Here is a 22,970-nt window from a genome sequence, read left to right on the forward strand (position 1 = left end):
ATCTTAATTTTTGAAATTTTAAACCGCAACACTTAAATTTATCGATACATTTGTAATTCTTAGTTGTTACTATTCGTACAGCCCGATATATTTTCATTTAAAATAACGTGCATTCGCTTCCGTTTTCTTTCTTTTGGAAACTAATGATCTAAGAACACGAATAAGTAAGTTATCCTTTATATTTGACATTTTCTTTGTACCAAAATTGAATTTCATCCTGTTTTATCAGATGCTAACAAACATTGCATCGTTAAAATATTTTGTGCATTTTAATTTAAAGAACGCTGCCGTCACAATATCTTTTAATGTTTATTCAATTTGCGAATCCCGAAGGTTCTTCAATGAAAAGATCACAAATTGGTGAACACAAGCCTGATAAAATCCAACATCAGGGAAAACCCAAACGTAAATACAATGCCCAACAGCAGGGAAAGTAGTGGCGATGAACTTAATCGTAGAGTCACCCCTAGCGAAACCAACGTAAATGATCTACTAAAACAAATAAGCGAACTACAAATGTCTTTAGCGTCGTCGGAGAAACTCCAACTCCAGGAAGTAATAAGCCGCCAACAAGCCATAAGTACCTTGTCAATAGAAAACTCCAAAATTGCGGAAGCTGAATCCGCCAATGCCCCTGCCACAGTAGCTGACCTAACCACAAATTATTCATATGGTACTTCACAAAATGTATCGTCTACCAACGCATACACTGCCGCATCAATAAATAGCTCTGCAAGCGCCAACTTCAACTGCGGTGCCTTTGCCAACGGCAGCTTTACCTACACCACCTATAATCATGCCCACGTTAACCCCATCAGCGAATTTGCTTATAGCAGCCTTCGCGCCAGTGCCCCGTTATATGCCTCCTCTGCCAATGGAGATTTCGTAACACATCGTAGCACTAGCATCCCTTTGCAAAATACAAATGTTAATACAAGTAACTGGAATACCGCGCCGCCTGTGGTGCGTCCAATGTATCCAGCCACTGCCTTTGGCACAAGTCAACCCACTCGCAAGGTGCACGAGCTGCCTGAATTTCACGGCTTACCAGAAGAGTGGCCAATGTTTTCGGTAGCCTTCAGGGAAACCTCCATACTATATGCGTATACTGAATTAGAAAATTTGCTTCTTCTGCAAAAAGCATTGAAAAGTAAGGCACGTCAGCAGGTGGAATCGCTTTTAATCCATCCCTCGAACGTCAATGCTGTTATGAGCACTCTTGAGTACCATTACGGAGGGCCAGAATTACTTGTCCGTAGCCAAATAGCAAAAGCGCGAGCATACCCTGCCGTCACTAGCGGAAAGATTTCCGACATACTTAAATTTAGCGCAATGGTCACGAACTTGACCGTTTTCTTTGAAAACTCAGGAGCTACACCTCACTTAAACAACCCCATATTACTGACGTGTTATTGAGCAAGTTACCATTCAACAAGAGGGAAGAATGGACGCGTCATTCACTAACTTTTAGGCAACAATATCCAAAAGTCAGGGAATTTTGTAATTGGTTACAAGTCGCCTTATATGAATCAATGGCTACTAACGTCATGCCTGCAAAACAATTTTCTTCGATTGAACAACCTGGCTTGAAAAGTAAGACGCCAACAAAGACAGTTTTGTCAAACAGTAAAGACGATCATAAGGGCTTATTGTGCAGCGAAATACCCTGTTTGTTTAAATGCGAAAAGTTCAAAGCGGCAGGTTATTCGTCCAGATGGAACATAGTAAAAAAACATAATCTATGTTTTGCTTGTCTGCAATCAGGCCATAATCTGCAACAATGTTCAAAGCGCCGTGTATGTGGATTAAAATCTTGTGATAGATTCCACAATAGAATGTTGCACAAACCAAACGCAGTTACGGCTATAAATAAATGTAGAAACACCGAAAAGTCAATAGCTACAGTCAGCTGCTTGCAAATTTCGAAAGGTTCGCCGCAAAACATTGAACGCGCCATGCCAACAACAACCACAAACACTGCTGAAATATTTAAACGCCAGTTACCCACGAACGTACGTACAAAAAACGCGTCAGCTGACACGACCTATCTTATGAGTGTGCAATGTAAACGAAAACTCACCGACGTGCAATGCCCGTACGTACGTAGCCCGGAACGTAGAAAGCAAAACAATTTTGATTTTCTTCGTAAGAACGTGTCAGCTGATCGCTCCCCTGCAAAAATCGTTGGATCATGTGGTCCACTGGAGTACTTACCATAATACTCCACTGTAATGCAGCAATGAACCAACTCATGTTTCTACACGAACATAATGTAACGATTGCAATCACTACACGATGTTTATTGGGCTGTGGGTACTCCATGGATTATTCTGATGTAATGCGGAGCTGGAGTATATGGTCCAGTCCTAGGACATCGCAATGTTAATTGGACCATATTTTTTGAATGAATTGTGGTTAATTTTGGAGCACTCGGTTGGTCCATAGCGAGTACTCCATACATGCATGCATGGATTACTCGCGATTTTTGCAGGGTCTCTCACTAGACAGAGTTGCCTAGTAAACTTTTGTGCGCTAATTTTTGACAGTTTGCAGTTTTATGCAAAAACCCCTAATTATAGTTTGAAAACTTGTGAAAATAATTCGAAATAATTATGTAAAAGTGCAGATTTTAAATATGATATCTATTTATATTTATTTAATATTAATTCCAGCCTTTTACAACATCAAAAATTACATTGGAAAAAGCTGATGTTACCATAAGCATGCATGCAAACTGGTCAATGGCAACAGTGCTTATCTGTATACAATACACACACAAATATGTTATGTACATGTACACAGACTCACACATTGATTCCTACGGGCTTGAGGGTTCGGTCAAACGTGTTTCGTACGACAAACGTCCGTACGTACGGCACACGTCGGTGGGTAATTGCCGCTTTACCTGTCACTTTAAAAGGTCCCAAAGGCGAGGCGAATATCATTGCATTCACAGATGAAGGAGCAAAAATATCATTGCTTGAAGAATGTGTTGCCAATGCTATTGGTGTGAGAGGGAAATCCGATTTGCTTCGATTAAAGTGGATCGACAACCAGACAACAAGTGAACAATCACGGCGAGTGTCTTTCGAAATAGCCGGCAACTTTGTTGGATCCACAAATTATGAAATGAGGGATGTTCGAACAACAAAAAACTTATATTTGCCACAACAAAGTTTGAATCTATGCAAATTCACTTCTCGACACGAACAGCTGATGAAAGCAAATATTTTTGACTACATAAATGCAACTCCACAGCTACTAATTGGATTGCCACATAAAAATTGAATAAGGCTAATGAATATTAGACATATCGACGATGGATTTGCAGCTCATTTAACAAAATTAGGATGGACTATTTTCAGGTCGAATGAGCAAAGCATAGTTGATAATGTTGCCGGTAATGTGGACTACGAAGTGCCAGCTGAACAATTTGAAGTAAAAACATTGCCAGTAGTTAAATCCGACCCAGACATCAGAGCAGAAGAATTGCTAAAAAACACAACAAAATATAGGAACGGCAGATATGAGACTGGATTGTTGTGGTGCAATGACCAAGTTTTATTCCCGGAGAGTTATAACGCCATAGTAAAACGTTTCCTGCAAATTGAATATAAAATGTCAAATGATGCTGAATATTGTAAATGGTATTGTAATAAAATAAACGAATATGTTAGCAAAGAGTATGCAAGGATGCTGGGTATTTACTGCATTTTGCGGCAAGCAACCCCAAAAAAGGGAACAAGCTTCGACTAGTTTTTGATGCCGCCGCTAAAATAAGTGGTGTATCATTGAATAGTGCGTTAATGGAGGGTCCAATAGCGTATCAACCTAAATCACTTTTGTCCATTTTATTTCCATTTCGACAGGAAGGGTAGCTTTCTGCGGAGACATTCGTGAAATGTTTCATAGGGTGCTAATACGAAATGAGGATCAGAATTCTCAGCGTTTCCTATGGGAGGAGGTAACAGTGAAAGTTCGCCAGACGTGTATGTAATGCGCGTGGTGATTTTCGGTTCGATCAGTTCACCGTGTTCAGCACAATATGTAAAAAACCCGAATGCTGAAAAGTATAGGTGACTGTCGAACGACATTACGTTGATGACTATATGGATAGTTTCAATACACTTGAAGAAGCTATTAACGTTACAAATAGGGTGATTAAAATACATGATCTGGGAAGATTTGAATTGAGGAATATTATCTCAAACTCCAAAAGTAGGCAACCATGGTGACTAAAGGAAAGTTTTTTGCGCCCTTTATACGATTTTGTTTTTAAAATTAAAGACTTATATTATAATAGACAATTAAATATAAATAAAGCTAATTTCACAAGCTAAAGTGCATTTAACAACTTTTATCATTAAAAATTTGTTCCGGCGGGTGTATTTTTGTAAAAAACAAGTAAGTTTTTTAAAGGTGCTCCTGCTTTTTGTTCTTGTGTTGGCAAACCAGCTGTCTCGATATAGCAACAACAACTAAGGGAATCATCATCTGAGTTCTTATGCTCAGCGCCATCTGTTGTCAGATAACATTGATCTTGGTTTGTTGTCCTGGACAACTAACAGTAGCGACATCTGCCTGAAAACTAAACATCTCCTACAAAGATCGTGCTGCCACCTGTCATTCAACTAAAAAAACTTAAATTTAACACTAAAACGCCCAAAATGTCGTCTGGTGCTGGAAAACGTCGTGGTGATGCTATGTGCAATGATGCTGATGCAAAAACTCCACGTATTAGCGACTCAAATGCAAACATTATCCGCATCATCGATCAACGGCTCGCTAAACATAACGAATAGTAGCGAAACAGATAGTAGAACAGGTTGCGAAACAATTATTAGAATCTGAAAATAGGATTAAGGAGGACTTTCGCATAAAATTTGAGGATAAAACTGCTAGTTTTCAGAGTGAATTACTGAATCTGAGCGAAAGAGTCAACTGTTTGGAAGCTGTTTCGGAAATAATAGTTAATCTGGAAGCTGATATATCTTCTTTAAAAATGAAACTGTCAAAGCAAGAAAACCTTACAGCTGCTTGTGACGTTAGAGTACATGGTATTCCTCGAGAAGACTCTGAAAGTCTTCAAAACATGTACAACCATCTGTTTCGCCCTGAACCTTCAGCCGCCCCCACTCAAAAGCATTTTTAGAGCACGTAACCTTGCAAATAGTCATGTAGACCCTGCTGTCATTATTAAGTTTCAATCCCCAGCAGGCAGAAATCTGCTATTGAAAACTGTAGCAGATTATAGGCGGCTAAACAATAACGGGCTACGACTAACCCATGTGGGACTTAACTCCGATTCCCGCATCTATATAAATGAGTCATCGACTAAACACAATCACGACATTTTTAAATCAGCTCTAAGCCTTAAAAAACGAAAAAAGGTTGCTTCCATATTCACGAGAAGGGGAATTGTCTACATCAAGTGTAGGAAAGCCGATGAACCACGCCCTTTTCACTCTCTGGATTCCCTTAAGGAGTTTGCAAATACCATTTATGAATGCGACCGATCCCTTCGTGGAGAGCAAAACACTTCCGCTGGTCAGCAGGGTACTCACTAATATCTTTGATCTATCCATATATTACTTTTATTATTCTATATCTTTTTCTTATCTATTAATGTACGTTTTTTCTATATTCTACTGGTTAAGTGTAAGTATGGTTGAGTCATATAGCAGTTTAAGTTTGTTGTTTTTGATTTTAAGTGAGTCCTATTGTCTATGATATTTAACTGTAATGTAATGAGCTCCAAAGACTCTACTCCCACAATGCTGCGTATACTTAGCAAACAAGCTAGCGGGTTAAATCTTATTCAAATTAATGCGCAAAGTTTGTATAAAAAGATTGTCGAGTTTAGATACCTTTTTGAAGATTCGGAAATTGACGTTCTGTGTGTGTCAGAAACATGGTTTTCGTCACGGCACAGCAATGTCTGGTAAAACTTAATGGTTATCAACTTTTCAGGGCTGATCGGAGAGATCATGGTGGTGGTGTTGCAATATATGTAAAAGACGGCTTATCTTGTAGAATATGTTGTACTTCTAGTGATGTTGACTCCGTGGAATATGTGTTTGTTGAGGCTTTTTCACATCAAAACAAGCTTCTTATTGGGTGTGTATACCGTCCCAATCGCCAAGTTGACTTTATGGATTTTTCAGAATTCATTCAGCCACTGCTAAACAACTACAGTAGCATTATAATAGCTGGTGATTTCAACAGCAACCTGTTCGAAGACAATTGTTTAAGACTTTCCATGGAATCTCTTGGACTATATCCTACCAATACCTCTTCGCCAACGCATTTTACTCACAGAAGTAGCACTCTACTCGATTTATTCTTTGTCAGTGATCTTCAAAAGTCACTCCACTACAACCAGTTATCAGCCCCTAGTTTCACAAAGTATGACTTGATCTTCATGACCTATGACTTTCAAGCAACTAGAACACCTGCCTATGTAACTTATCGCGACTTTAATAGAATCAATTATGAATCACTTACACTCGCCGTAGATCTGGTGGACTGGAGCCTCATCCGAAGCTTCATATCTATTGAAGATCGAACATGCTTTCTGCAAGATAAGATAAACTGGCTCTTTGATAATTATGTCCCCTTAAAAAGCAAAGTAATAAATCGCTCCAGTGGGCCTTGGTTTAATGCCAATACCAAACGCTTAATCAATGTGCGGAATAAAGCTTATTCGCGATGGAAGAGATACGGTACTATGCGTACATTTAACAAATTTAAATCTGCCCGATGTGCGGCCTCCAAAGCAATTAGAGCAGCCAAAACCTTGTTTTATAGTAAAAAGTTTAGTATAGCAATAAATTCGCGACGAACTTGGAATACCATAAGGTCGATTGGTATTGGAAGACCTAAGACAAGTGTACCTATTTCCATTGATTTGGATGAATTGAACAATAATTTTGCTAGTTTTCCTGTATCCAATCCTCGTGAATGTCTTAATAACTATTGTGATCGTGTACATATCTGTGCCAGTCCTCTTGATTTTGTATGTGTTGATGACTGTGATGTTGTGCAAGCCATACTCTCGGTAAAATCCAATGCTGCTGGATTTGATGAAATCAGTGCAAAGTTCCTTAAAATTATACTACCTATGACCCTGCCGCATGTGATCTACTTAATAAATTCTATCTTAACAACTTGTGTTTTTCCTAGGTGTTGGAAAGCTGCCAAGATTATTCCTGTACATAAGAGAAATAATGAGTACAGACCCATTTTTATCCTAACGTTCCTGTCAAAAGTGACTGAGCGTATCATGCATAGACAAATAATGTCATATGTGCGGGATAACAAACTTCTTACAGACCAACAGTATGATTTCAGACCGAAGCGTAGTTGCACTTCGGCACTGTTGGACGTAATCGAGAGCATTCGGATGGAAATTGATGGCAGTAATCTAGCCTTTTTAACACTGCTCGACCATTCCAAAGCATTTGACTCAGTCGACCACGACATTCTATGTTGTAAGCTTAAATATTTGTTTAATTTCTCTAGTCATGCCATTGCTTTGATTGGGTCTTACCTTGCTGACAGATCTCAGGCTGTGTACGCTGGTGGCAGAAAATCTAATTTCGTACCTGTACTCGGGGGTGTTCCGCAAGGTTCTATCCTGGGGCCTCTGTTGTTCGGGTTGTATGTTAATGACTTACCTAATACTTTAAGATATTGTAATGTTCATATTTATGCTGATGATGTCCAATTATATGTATGCTGTCCCCAAAATCGTATTGATATATGTATTAACGAACTTAACTCCGACTTGGACCAAATAGGTATATGGGCATCTGCCAATGGCTTGTCAATAAATCCTGACAAATCGAAATGTGCTGTCATTCGCAGGAAGACCTTCGATACACAAGCTTTAAACAAGGTAATGTTGGGCGGAGCAGTCATTGAATATGTTGACACAGCGAAAAATCTTGGTCTAATCTTTAACAATACTCTGACGTGGAATAATCACATCTTTAGATCAGTAGGTAAATTGTATGGAATGCTTCGTACACTCTTACTAGCACAGTACTTCACTCCTTTCAACATTAGACTTATTCTTGCGAAAGCGTACCTAATACCTACGCTACTGTATGGATGTCAGATTTTTGCTAACTGTGACTATGTATGTAAGAACAAACTTAATGTTGTTTATAACAACATTGCTAGGTATGTATTTGGGCTTAAACGACTTGAGCATGTGTCTGCTTATGCAAAAAAGTTGCTAAACATTTCCTTTGAAAACCTGTTAAAAGTCAGAGTGCTAGTATTCATACATAAGGTTATACATACTAAGGAGCCAAGCTACCTGTTCCAAAGGCTGCAGTTTCTCCAATCTTCAAGGTCAGTACAGCTTGTCTATACTAGACACAGAACTCTCACCTCTGAACGACAGTTCTTTATAAGTGCAGTTCGTCTTTGGAACTCTCTTCCTGTTAGATTAAGCCAACTAACTAATACACTGCTTTTCAAAAACGAGGCGAGTTTTTACAATAATTACAATAATGGATAAATACTAGTTATGTACAGCATGAGTATATATGAACATATATGTATTCTTTTACAATCTATATATATATCTATTTTCTCTAATATGTTAGTCTTAATTATTATTGGTATATTTCACTTTCCTTCCCTCTACTTCTGCTACTACTTTCATCCTTTCTTTCTGTTTAATTAATTACACCTAAGAAGTTAAATTGTATAACACGTGACTGAAATTTTAAGATAATTTTGTTTTAAATTGCTGTGTCAGGATAAACATTTATATGTTAATAATAATAATAATAATAATAATAATAATAAAACGGTTATGGAATCAGTCGCCGGTAGTTCAGCGGCTACGTAAGTACGTGCAAGGGTGAAATTAACACGGAGAAAGTGCTGGGTAGGCACTGGAGTCCGAAAGAAGATTACTTTTGCTTCAATCTTTCTTTTGTAAGGGTACCAAAGGCTGTATTAGACGGCACCCGAAAGCCAACAAAGGGTGAAATGCTAAGTCTTTTAATGTCGATCTTCGATCCTTTCGGAATATTGTGCAATGCGACAATTTTGTGCCAAGGGTTTGTTGCAGCGCTTATGGCAACGAAGCGTAGATTGGCATGAGCCAATTCCCGATGATATATATGCAAAATGGTTTGAATGGTGCAACGGGCTAAAGGGTATAGAAGATATGAGTTAAGCCGATGCTATCATCCACACTTCTTGGATAACGGGGCCGACGTTCAACTGCATATATTTATTTGATGCTTGCCTTTTCAGCAGTCGCTTATTGGCGCTAAAATATTAAAGACCAAATAGACGTAATATTTATTACAGGAAGATCAAGATGCAGTTCTCTTAAGCCGTTGTCGATACCACGATTAGAGCTGCAATCAGCTGCCCTAGGAGTACGGTCAAAGGAAACTATCATTAACAGTCACGACGTTAAGCCAAGTGTTGTCAAATTTTGGACCAATTCTAGGACCTTAATTCAATGGATAAAGTCAGATGCTCTGATTTATAAGCAATTTGTAGCACACCACATAGCAGAGGTATTCCAGGCATCAGAGGTGCATCAGTGGAGATGGGTACGGGCCAGTGAAAATCCGGCCGACGATGCGACTCGTCCAAAAGTCTTTAACCCTAAATGCAAATGGGTGAATGGTCCACAATTTTTGAAGTGTAAGGAAGATCGTTGGCCTGCAATGCCAAACGAACCCCCCGAAGGGCAAAAGGACCTAGAGTTACGATCTAAGCCATTGTATACTATTAATATACATAATATTTTCATTCCTTTTGCGAAATATACAAACCTATATAAATTTCTTAGGGTTATGTCATGGGTTCGATGTGCAGACTAAAGTTTCAATCTCTAGCACATCTCGGAGTACCAAACTCACTATCAGCACTACATATTAAGCACACGGAAGCTTTTATTTGTCGACTGTTTCAGGAAGCCGAATTCCCGGAAGAGATCGGTAAAGAAAGGTAGTCCACTTTACAAATTATGTCCGGCGGTGGACGAAGAAGGCGTTATGCGATTAAGTGGTCGTATAGACTATGCAAATCGCATACATCTTCAGTTAAACGACAAATAATATTACCGAAGTGTCATCCGTTTTCGTGACTTATAGTAAGACATTACCATGAGATGTTCCACCTTCAGAATTTCGAAGCTACAGTTGCTGCAATACGTTACAAGTACTGCATCCCGAGTATTCGTCGCTTGCTAAGGTCCATAAAATCAAGCTGTCAGCTGTGCAAAAATCTAACAGCAGTACCAGAAACTCCGCAAATAGGACAACTCCCTAAGGACAGGCTTATGCCATTTGTAAGACCATGAAAAGCGATGGGTCGCCATATTCACCTGTCTTACAGTGAGAGCCAATCAGTCGCGCCAATTTATATATTGATAGTCAGGCTGCGATTAAGGCAATAATCTCACACATTACTTCATCAAGAAGTGTTCTGGAATGCAAAGAAGCATTGGAAAAATTTCGCTCAGGCCGGGCCATACATCTTTACTGGGTTCCCGGTCATAAAGAGATAGAAGGTAACGAAAAGGCCGATAAGTTGGCAAAGGAGGCTGCAACACTCACTGGGTCGACGATAGACGCCCCAATCCGTTTGGGAGAAATCAAAAGAATTGTGAGCTGCAGGAAGAAACGGTTGAGTATGTTCTGTGTTCGTGTCCTGCGCTCGCCAGGTCAAAGCTCCAGATATTAGGGGCGCCATAGTTGCCAGATCTCACGGCAGCAATTAAACTGGGTCCTAGAAAATTGCTAGTATTTGCCAAGAGGACGGAGTTATTCTATAACATATGTCCTGGCACCTGATTGGGGTTCTTCCGTTTGGTCACCAAACAAATTCTGGTAACACTATGGACACATTCAGTCTATGTGAGGTCTTTATTGACCGGCCAGTTCAACCTAAGACAAGCCATAAGCTACCTATGTACCAAATTTCATACAAATCGCAATTCGAGCTTCGCCAAGTATTTTATTGTTTTGTGTTTGGTAGTGTGCATCGTAATAACGAATACTATACAATTGAATTTTGCAGTTTTGTAAGGATGCAAGCTCTGGGCGCGGCAGTGTTAAATTCAAGGATTGTTTTTGCACCATACTTGTGCTCAGTAATTTGACGTAAAATCAAAACCGCTGAGTGGAAATACTGAGCGGTAGGTTCAGAAAGTTATCATTTAATGATTGATCAATAGTTGTTTTTGCTGAAAGCGTCCAATGTATGCACCCAAAAATGGCATTATACATACATATGTACATGCATAACTTTGTTGTTACTCCTATCCCTACATAACACATACATTACAAACATTTATGTATATTAGTTCAAACTTTGCTTATTTATACTTACATTTGCACCTACTATTTTTCTGTATTCAATAAAAAAAAATAGTTAGTACCACAACCACACAAGAATTCGATAGAGGATCTTCATACGACAACTACGGTGATAATTTGAGAAGTACTGCAAGCTCAAAACTGGAAAAGAGAAGGCAAGACGATCACAGGTCTATATTCTCATCAAGCCGTGCCGAGAGCAGAACTGAAGATCGCTATGTATCAAGAGCTGGAACACGGTTGTCTTCTCGGATGGTAGAAGATAATAATTTCAAGTCCGTAGGAAAGCCTGTTATTACCAGAGCAGCTAAAAGTATTCAGGTTCAACGTAAGTATAGCCTTTTAACCAAATATTTTTCTGACTACAATATCATTATTGTGATATACATAGTACATATTACGAAATGTGGAATTCAAAGTGCGATTACGGATATTCTTCAAATTTAAATTTACTAGTCCGGAAAGCTTTAAACTTATTCAAAGCTTAAGAAAACTCTGGAGAAATTTTTTATTTTCTTTTTGTAAGCCTTGCCTAAATATTATTTTTATATTGGTTTCCGATCGGTTTGGTTATTTTGCATATATCTGTGGTCACAAGCAATAATCGCCCAAGACCTATTTTTTACATGAGACTTAAGCGATTATGACCACAGATATGTTTTTTAAGCTTTTCCGATCTATTGAAGAGTGGTGCAAATAAAACAAGTTATTTCACCTTACAGCTACGTTTCGCAAAATTTCCTTGGCTTCATCTATATATATTAATAGCAGACCCGGCAGACGTTGTTCTGCCCTAAATTTGGCCTATCTGCATACATTTAATAAGCTTTTTCCGTCTAACTCTGCCCTACCCCTCTACACTTTTCCTAATCCTTTTATTCACTCCTCCCTCCGTCTTTTTCGATTTATCTCCATCTTCGTCTCTTTCTATCTCTTTCTCAGTCTCCTTCTCTCTTTTCTCTTCTCTCAAGTTTTTCTCCTTCCTCTTCATCTCTTATTGCCAGCCCCAGAGGGTTGTATGTATTTTGTTCCGGTCCCATCCCGAGTCTCAATCCCAGTCCCAATCCGAGTCTCATTGTCAGTCCCAGTCCTAGTCCTAATCCCAGTCCGTCTCTGATATACTTCCCGGAAAAAAAGCATCGTAAATACTAATATCGAATAGGACGTATGTAAATAGGTATGTGGGTATTATTAATTCTTGTCTTTATTTCGGCTTCGCATGCATATTTATCAGTTTTGCCAGGTTGATGCGACTAAATCGAATATCACAATGAACTTTAAAGCTCTCAGCAACAGCTTTCATTTGATATCCATAATACACACACTTTCTAGGAGTATCCGGGTCCATGTTTTGGCCTATATCTCGAGACCCAGTCACTCAGCGGTGTAAAACTAATGTAAAAACACATTCTAGGTGTATCCGTGTCCACGTTTTGGGCTATATGTCGATACCCTAGCTTCCCAGTTGTATTAAAATTATCCTGTACTATAGCACTCATCAACAGCTTTCATTTGATATCCATATTGTATAAACACATTCCAGGGGTAGATACCCTTTTCCACGTTTCGGGTTATATCTCGAGACCCTAGCCTCCCAGTTGTATGAAAATTATCCTGTACTATAGCACTCATCAACAGCTTTCATTTGATATCCATATTGTATAAACACATTCTAGGGGTACCCGGGTCCACGTTTTGGGCTATATCTCGAAACCCTAGCCTTCCAGTTGTATGAAAATTATCCTGTACTATAGCACTCATCAACAGTTTTCATTTGATATCCATATTGAATAAACACATTCTAGGGGTACCCGGGTCCACGTTTTGGCCTATATCTCGAGACTCTAGCCTCCCAGTTGTATGAAAAGTATCCTGTACTATAGCACTCATCAACAGCTTTCATTTGACATCCATATTGTATAAACGCATTCTAGGGGTATCCGGTTCTACGTTTTGGCCTATCTCTCGAGACCCTAGTCACCCAGGGGTATGAAAATTATCCTGTACTATAGCACTCATCAACAGTTTTCATTTGATATCCATATTGTATAAACGCATTCTAGAGGTACCCGGGTCCACGTTTTGGCCTATATCTCGAGACCCTAGCCTCCCAGTTGTATGAAAATTATCCTGTACTATAGCACTCATCAACAGCTTTCATTTGATATCCATATTGTATAAAAACATTCTAGGGGTACCCGGGTCCACGTTTTGGGCTATATCTCGAAACCCTAGCCTCCCAGTTGTATGAAAATTATCCTGTACTATAGCACTCATCAACAGTTTTCATTTGATATCCATATTGAATAAACACATTCTAGGGGTACCCGGGTCCACGTTTTGGGCTATATCTCGAGACCCTAACCTCCCAGTTGTATGAAAAGTATCCTGTACTATAGCACTCATCAACAGCTTTCATTTGACATCCATATTGTATAAACGCATTCTAGGGGTATCCGGTTCCACGTTTTGGCCTATATCTCGAGACCCTAGTCACCCAGGGGTATGAAAATTATCCTGTACTATAGCACTCATCAACAGCTTTCATTTGATATGCATATTATATAAACACATTCTATGGGTACCCGGGTCCACGTTTTGGTCTTAAGACCCTAGACATGTAGCGAAAAAATAGATAGACGTTGGCCGATTCTCGGACCTAACCAATACGCTCACAAAATTTCATGAGAATCGGTACAGCCGTTTCGGAGGAGTTCAGCCTCTAAAACCGTGACAGGGGAATTTTATATATTAGATTTTCAACAATAAAAATATACCCACAAAACAACACCAATCTAAAATGAAATAAATATACATATTCACATTTTACAATTTACATTATTTTATAAATTTTTACTTACATTTAAACTACTGTTGTGTACTCTAAAACTAAAATATTATAAGCACAATATATAATAAGTAGCAGCGATATCACTTGTGTCCTCTTTCTTTAATTAATTATTAAATTAATTAAGTCAATTTCAACAAAACTAATTAATAATAATAACAACAGCAAATACCGAAATAAAGCAATATTACAGTGTCACTCATATTCCCATGATAACAGAAAACTTAACACAAGACGTAAGAAAACAACTTAACATCACACTAGCTTACAAATCAAACCACACAATATGATGAAGAAACTGGTATTTTGCTTTGTTCTATTTCCAAAAATACAAACCAATTTTGACTTTTTGTATGAGTTAAGCGGCGGTTGTCCTCATTGCTTTTAAATGTATGAAAATATTTAAATAGTTTCTTTGAAACCTGCGAAAATAAAAAAAGCTCAACTTTGACACATGATAATATACGAAGTATATACTGTACAAAGAATAAATTGTGCAAGGAAAGCAATTGGGACAAGTGTACAACAACTAATGCTTTGTTTTCACTATGTCAAAATCACTGACATCAAATACTGACATAACTGTCACCATGGGGATTTGGTGTCAATTGTGTTTTCATTACATATTAAAAACTGGCATGAAGTCGATATAGCAGTGTGTGCCAAAGACTGTCATCAAATTGTGGTGTCAGTCGATTGACATCCAGTTTTCACCACTGACGTCAAACGTTAAGTAAATATTTTTGACAGCGATGGGGTCATTTCGGGACTATTTCGGGATCATTTGGGGTACCTACCGGCATCATTTTTGGTTGCTTTTCGGGTTCCGTCCGGGATCCCATCGGGGTCATTTAGGGACTTTTTCGGGATCATTTGGGGGACCTTCCAGCATCATTTCTAGATGGTTTTGGGTATCCATCCGGGATCCCGTCGGGGTCATATAGGGACTTTTTCTCGACTAATACGGGATCATTTGGGGACCCTTTCGGCATCATTTCTGGAGGGTTTTAGGGATCCGTCCGGGATCTCATCAGGGTAATTTCGAGACTTTTTCGGGATCATTTGGGGTACCTTCCGGCATCATTTCTAGATGGTTTTGGGTATCCGTCCGGGATCCCGTCGTGGTCATTTCGTGACTTTTTCGCGACTAATACGGGATCATTTGGGGTACCTTCCGGCATCATTTCTAGATGGTTTTGGGTATCCGTCAGGGATCCCGTGGGGGTCATCTCGGGACTTTTTCGAGACTAATACGGGATCATTTGGGGACCCTTTCGGCATCATTTCTGGAGGGTTTTAGGGATCCGTCCGGGATCCCATCAGTGTCATTACGGGACTTTTTCGGGATCATTTGTGGTACCTTCCGGCATCATTTCTAGATGGTTTTGGGTATCCATCCGGGATCCCGTCGTGGTCATTTCGGGACTTTTTCGCGACTAATACGGGGTCATTTGGGGACCCTTTCGGCATCATTTCTGGAGGGTTTTAGGGATCCGTCGCGGATCCCATCAGGGTCATTTCGGGACTTTTTCGGGATCATTTGTGGTACCTCCTGGCATCATTTCTAAATGGTTTTGGGTATCCGTCCGGGATCCCGTCGGGGTCATTTCGGGACATTTTCGAGACTAATACGGGATCATTTGGGGACCCTTTCGGCATCATTTCTGGAGGGTTTTAGGGATATTTTCTGGATGGTATTTAAGATCAGGGTCATTTCGGAACTTTTCCGGGACTATTTCGGGATCATTTTGGTACCCTTTACGGATCATTTCTGTGTGGTTCTCTGGATAAGTCTAGAATCGTGTCGTTGTCATTTCGGGTTTTTTTTGGGATTATTCCGGGAACTTTTGGAGACCCTTCCGGGGCATTTCTGGAAGGTTTTCGGGATCTGTACGGGATCGTTTGGGGACCCTTCCGGCATCATTTCTGTGTGGTTCTCTGGATAAGTCTAGAATCGTGTCGTTGTCATTTCGGGTTGTTTTGGGACTATTCCGGGAACTTTTGGAGACCCTTCCGGGGCATTTCTGGATGGTTTTCGGGATCCGTCCGCGATATCGTAGGGGTAAATTTGTGGCTTTTTCTGAATAAATTCGGGATCATTTGTTGGATCCTATCAGAATATCAGGTCATATAGATCTTTTTTTTACTCAATTACAAAAATAAAGTGCATTAGACAGAAAAAAATGTTTAAACAGATAACTTGACAAGCAGGCTAACGTGAATAGCCCATACATTTCATTTTCTCCTTGCGGACGGGGCCGCGGGTAAAAGCTAGTATATTTATAAAGAAAAAAGGAACTCACGCGGAAAGAGCAACGCAGGCTGTTCCACTTGGCAGATACCTCAAATCGCGACATCTTTAAAATATCCGCCACATCTTGTCATTGAGCCTGCCTCAAATTCCGGCCCCTGTATTGAGACGAAAGAAAATTCAAGGTCCCCTCTCTGACCTCTACTTCCTGCAATAGCCTGTCCGTTTGCTCGGCTGTCCATTTTTCAGTCAGTTTTCTCACCCGTTTCCTTTTTTCCAGTGGTACTACCGACTGGGTGAACGAAAACTGCAGAATTTGAAGCTGACTTATACATTACGTCCTCCAACTACTCCAACCCCAAACGGCAACCCTACTTAAAAATGTCCCTATTATAATGCGGAGTGAAATACCTTTCGTTTGATACCCATGTCGGCATATCTCATGCAATTTTTTTAAATTTCGAATAGGTGGCAACCCTACTCAAAAATGTCCCTATTGTAATGTGGAGTGAAATACCTTTCGTTTGATACCCATATCGGCATATCTCATGCAATTTTTTTTTAACTTCGTATAGGTGGCAACCCTACTAAAAATGTCCCTATTATAATGCGGAGTGAAATACCTTTCGTTTGATACCCATTCCGGCATATCTCATGCAATTTTTTTTTTATTTCGAATAGGTGGCAAACCCAAATGGCAACCCTACTCAAAAATGACCCTATTGTAATGCGGAGTGAAATACCTTTTGTTTGATACCCATATCGGCATATCTCATGCAATTTTTTTTTAATTACGAATAGGTGGCAACCCTAAATGGCAACCCTACTCAAAAATGTTCCTACTGTAATGCGGAGTGAAATACCTTTCGTTTGATACCCATATGGGCATATCTCATGCAATTTTTTAAATTTCGAATAGGTGGCAACCCTAAATTGCAACCCTACTCAAAAATGTCCCTATTGTAATGCGGAGTGAAATACGTTTCGTTTGATACCCATATCGGCATATCTCATGGAATTTTTTTTTAATTTCGAATAGGTGGCAACCCCAAATGGCAACCCTTCTCAAAAATGTTCCTATTGTAACGCGGAGTGAAATACCTTTCGTTCGATACCCATATCGGCATATCTCATGCAATTTTTTTAAATTTAGAATAGGTGGCAACCCTAAATGGCAACCCTATTCAAAAATGTCCCTATTGTAATGCGGAGAGAAATACCTTTCATTTGATACCCATATCGGTATATGTCATTCAATTTTTTTTAATTTCGAATAGGTAGCAACCTTGTGAAACATTCTGAGTGGCAACACCGAAGTACATTATCTCTGTGCCAAATTTCATTTAAATCGGTTGAGCCATTCCCGAGATCGTTCGGCTATACAAACAAACAAGAATTGCTCGTTTAATGAGAGATTTGCCAGCATGTTGGCAAATCTTTTTTGTGTGTCAAACCTTTCCAACAACGCTGGCAAACTGAAATTTGGTCGTTTTCACTTGGATGCCATTTTGTCTGACAGTGAGCTGTCAAACCTGACTGCAAACGCAACTGACACTATTTGGCAGCCCGTTTTCATTATTTTGGCAACATTTGACGACATATATGCCATAATGAAAACGAGGCTTAAGGCATGACGTGGCTGAATGCATTTGTAACACGTCAACCATCGTAGGAGTTCGAGTTTGAAATCCACTCCCGAGAAAAAGGCTTTGAAGAAATTTGCAAGGTAAACTCGATTCAGCTGTCGCCTTGTCCGTCCTGATGGCATGTTCCCTTAATTTTTTTCAAACTATTAAATAAATTAAAAATTACTTCAAATAAGTGTTTTCATTAATTTAAAAGCCATGAGAATGAGTTTTTTACCCGCTGTACTTGTACACAGGGTATTTTAACTTTTATTGGATAACGGTTGGATATCGAGGAATAAAGGAATCGAGATAGATATAGACTTCCATTTATCAAAATCATCAGTATCGAAAAAAAAATTGATTGAGCCATGTCCGCCCGTCCGTCCATCCGTCCGTCCGTTAACACGATAACTTGAGTAAATATTGAGATATCCCAGAATAGTTTGGAATTGAAAATGAGCCAAATCGTATGATAACCACGCCCACCTTTTATATATATAACATTTTGGAAAACACAAAAAACCTGATTATTTAGTAAATAATACACCTAGAATGTTGAAATTTGAACTAAAATGGGCGTGGCACCGCCAATAAGGCCAGAACAATAATTTTTCCTAATGATAATTATTGTAATGATAAAAATTGTATTTTGTTCTTCGAATAGTAAGTAGAAAATTTTTCAGACAACCTGCCATAGCTGCGCAGATAGATCCATTTCGAACGGTGCTAAGCCTTCATCATCAGTACGCTTTAGGCATGCTGCGCTAACCAATTAGCTATACAGCGGTGGTTTGTTTGACTGGCAAATTTGCTACTTCTATTCCTTTTTACCAATTATATTTATTCAGTCTTGCGCCATCTGGTGCAAATCACTGATGTTGTTGTTGTTGTAGCAATGCTTCGCCCCACCTAACAGCCGCGACCGATCACAAATTGTCATCAATATCCTCTAACGGGAGTCCAAGGAAACTTGCCATTTCAACTGGGGTGGATCATACGGAAAGGGGTGTTAGAGGCCTTGGTTCCACTTTACAAATAAGAGATTTTGTATGTCGGGGTTGATTCTGGATAGGTAGGAGTTTAACCTGTAACAGTATCCAGAACGAAGTTGAGCAAGAGTGACACGCGTTTCCCTGGGGAGTATGCGTTCCTCTTCCGCGAGTTTTGGATACTTTTCTTTAAGTACTGGATTCACCGGGCAATTTCCGGAATAAAGGTCCGACGCCTGTTTATGGAGTCCACCAAGGACCTGCTTGTGTTTTTTCGCTTCATACGGCTGGGTTCTCAGGTGCCGTATTTCCTCAAAATGCTTACGGAGATGACTCCTTAAGCCCCTAGGCGGTACTGGTTCATCAATCAGATGTCTGTTGGGATGATCAGGTTTCTGGGTATTCAACAGGAACTGTTTGGTCAGCATCTCAAATCACTGATAATGCTGGACTTTTGTTTATTGTCAATTACTTTGCTTGACATTCCCAAGTGCTCATGGTTGATTAACAAGAACAATTATTAATCATAAATCAAAAATCGTTAAAACTATCGTAACAAAATTCGCAGAGAGGTTGCCTTTACTGTAAGGAATGCTTTGAAGAAAAATTAACGAAATCGGTTACGTACCATGCCCACTTTTATATAAAAGATTTTTAAAAGGGTTGTGGACGAATAAAATAAGCTATATCTTTGCAAAAAAGAGCTTTATATCAATGTTATTTCATTTCCCAAGTGGATTTATAACAATAAATAGGAAAAATTTCAAATTGAGCGTGGCACCACCCCTTTTATGACTAAGCAATTTTCTATGTTTCGGGAGCCATAACTCGAAGACAAATTAACGGATCGTAACAAAATTGGGTACACAAAAATGGACGAGATCGGTTGAAGACCACGGCCACTTTTATATAAAAGATTTTTAAGAGTGTCGCAGACGAAAGTAATAAGCTATATTTTAGCGAAAAAGAGCTTTGTATCAATAGAATTTTAATTTGTAAATTGAATTATAACATTAAATTGGAAAAACTAAAATTTTAGTAAATGGGTGTGGCACCGCCCCTTTTTTGTCTAAGCAATTTTCAATGTTTCGGGAGCCGTAACTCGAAGAAAAATGTACATATATTTTCCTTATAGTAGGAAATATTTCTAGTAAAAATTGATAAGATTCTTTAAGGACTACGCCCACTTTTATATAAATGACTTTAAAGAGGGTCGTTGGCAAAAATAATAAGATAAATCTTAGCGAAAAATAGTTGTGTACCAATCGTATTTTTATTGCTCCGTTATATCTTTATTTTAAAATAAACAGTAGGGAAATCCCCATATCTGAAGGAATACTGATTTATCACCTCCTCAAGGTCATTGGTGTTAGCCTCTGTATCGTTTTTGCTTCTTTTAAACGAAAATTAGTTCAGAATAGGACCATATGTATATGTATTATTGCGCAGCCTTGTAACACTATTAAGCACGCAAAAAAAACAACAGCAGCATTTAAAGTGTACATCTGGGTGTGTAATGTTCGATTTCACCCGAACTTAGACTTCCTTACTTGTTGTTTTTGTGTTTTTATTTTTGAAAATATATAGGATCGCTCCAAAAGAAGGAAATTTGGCGAAAAGTAGAGCTGTAAGCTGAAATAATTTGCTTTATTTGCATTACTCCTCAATATGTCTTTAAAAACATAGCGCCGGCTTATATTCAATACCCCCATCAGCAATTTTACCGAAAATGTGTGTATAAAATACTCACTGCACTAGGCACTTTATTAAGAAAAGGAGGGCACACGGGTTTGAGTCCTATGTGTTTTATTTAAAATTTAAAAAACTTTCAAATTACAAAAAAAAAAATACTAATTCATTTAAATATTTGAAACATAGTTAAAAAGAAATATTGGCGTGACGGCGGGCGGGCGATAAAATAAAATGGAGCGAGGCGAACGTTGCTGGCACGATGCGTTTGCGTTGGTAGTTAATGATAAACCTAAAACAAATGAGAGTGAGCGCGGTGGTGGTTGGCAAGCCACAGCTGAGCTGCACTGCCTACGCTTGGCCGCACTGGCCGGATGTTGCCAGACGGAGGGGGCGGACTTAGTCCGAAAATTGGATCATGTCTTCAACATGCTCCCCCCGCCTGACGCGTTGATGGGTTCAGGGCGGCATCAACCCTATCTAAGGCTGCTCGTGCCTCGGCTACTAATTCGCGAAGTTTGTCGTTGCGCTGTCTAGCCGACCGGCTTTGAATTGCCCGTTGGCGATGTTGGGCTGTTGCGCGCTGTGGTCCGCTGTCTGTGCGACGCGGGTTGGTGGGCGTGCGTCGAGCTCGGTGTAGGAGCATGTGATGGCCGACGTAGCATTTGCGGCAGCTGGATTTTGAGTCACATGCCCCGGTGCTGTGCGACACTGCCAGACAGTTGATGCAGTACCGGTGGTTCCTCGCGCACTTGTAGCGCTCCTCCGGCTTCATCGCGAGAAACGCCCGGCACTGCCTTACCGCGTGTCGCTGGCCACATAGCCGACATTTTGGCATCTCCGTACATCTGCGGGTCCTGTAAAGACAAGAAAAGAAAAATACGTATTTTTCAGAAAAATGGGTTAGAAAAATACGTTGGTGAGGGTAGCTTGATATCTTTCCAGATTGCTAGGAGCATGAAGCAGAGGGTACCAGAGGTAGGGTTGGCACTACTAGGCAGTTGGTAGCACGCACAGTTTGGCAATATTACGGGTTATTAGTCCATTTTGGGTTTTGAGTTCCACAACTCGAACATGGTTATCCGATCCAGGGTGTAAAGTGATTACCCGTACCAAACGCCATTCGTTCGGGGGTAGTAAATCATCCTTTACCACGACTAAATCTCCAACTTGAATATTGCGTTGAGGGCATTTCCATTTGTACTGCTTATGCAGCTCCTTGAGATACTCGCTCTTCCATCGTGTGCTGAATTGGTGGTGAAGCACTTTCAGTTTCTGCCATTTGTTGACCAAGGTGAGATGCTCTGCAGTTGGATCCGGTAACGACATGAGCGGCGCGCCACGTAGGAAATGCCCTGGGGTTAGGACTAGGGGATCCATTGGATCTTCGGACATAGGGGAGAGCGGTCGGGAGTTGAGGACCGCCTCTATGCGTACTAAGAGGGTAGTAAGCTCTTCGAAGGTGAACTTCTGGTTTCCTGCTACTTTCGTAAAGTGTATCTTGAAGCTTTTCACGGCCGCTTCCCATAGACCACCCATGTGGGGAGCGTATGGTGGGATGAATTTCCATGAGAATCCGTGAGTTGCATACTTTTCGGTGACGTCTGTAGCGACTTCCTTGAGGAATGTGGTGAACTCTCTTTGTAATCCGCGTTGTGCGCCGATGAACGTTTTTCCGTTGTCGGAATATATCTGGTGGGGTAGGCCACGGGGGTCAGTGAATCGGGCAAAGGCTGCGTTGAAGGCATTCGTGGTGAGATCAGAGCACACTTCTAAATGAACAGCCTTTGTGGAAAAACAGATGAACAGACAAACGCAAGCTTTCACATACGAAGCTCGGCAGAGGGAAGAAGTTTTTACCAAAAATGGTTCGGCAAAGTCACTCCTGTTACATGGAAGGGTAGATAATATGTTGACCTCGCGGGTGGCAAGGGTGCCATTATCTGCGTTTTCATCTGCTGTTTGTAGATGGTGCAGGTTTTGCAGTGGAGGATGAGCTTTTTGACATTTTGCTTCAAACGTGGAATGTAGTACTGTTGCTATACCATTCGGATCATAAGCTGTTTGTCGGCGTGCAGCAGTTTCGAATGGAGAAAGTCCAACAGAAGAGAACAAAATCGAGAGCTTCCGGGTAGGATGATTGGGTGCAGTTCATTAAAGCTACCTGTGGCATAGGCTAATCTTCCGGAAACTCGCATGATTCCTGAG

The 22,970-nt window shown here is 40.0% G+C and overlaps 1 protein-coding gene across 11 annotated transcripts in view; it reads left to right on the forward strand.

The window, feature by feature from the left end:
* Obsc (Obscurin) overlaps positions 1-22,970 on the forward strand; it is a 2,548,720-nt gene that overhangs the window by 760,548 nt on the left and 1,765,202 nt on the right. For 10 of the 11 annotated variants that reach the window (XM_067772951.1, XM_067772955.1, XM_067772952.1 and 7 more), the window contains one exon: positions 11,413-11,685. The exons of the other annotated variant lie outside the window; for it this stretch is intronic. In XM_067772951.1, coding sequence (XP_067629052.1) covers positions 11,413-11,685 — 273 coding nt within the window. The remainder of the gene's footprint in view (positions 1-11,412; positions 11,686-22,970) is intronic. 11 annotated transcript variants of the gene reach the window in all.

This window comes from Eurosta solidaginis, chromosome 3, assembly GCF_040869045.1.
Source record: "Eurosta solidaginis isolate ZX-2024a chromosome 3, ASM4086904v1, whole genome shotgun sequence".
Classification (NCBI taxonomy): domain Eukaryota; kingdom Metazoa; phylum Arthropoda; class Insecta; order Diptera; family Tephritidae; genus Eurosta; species Eurosta solidaginis.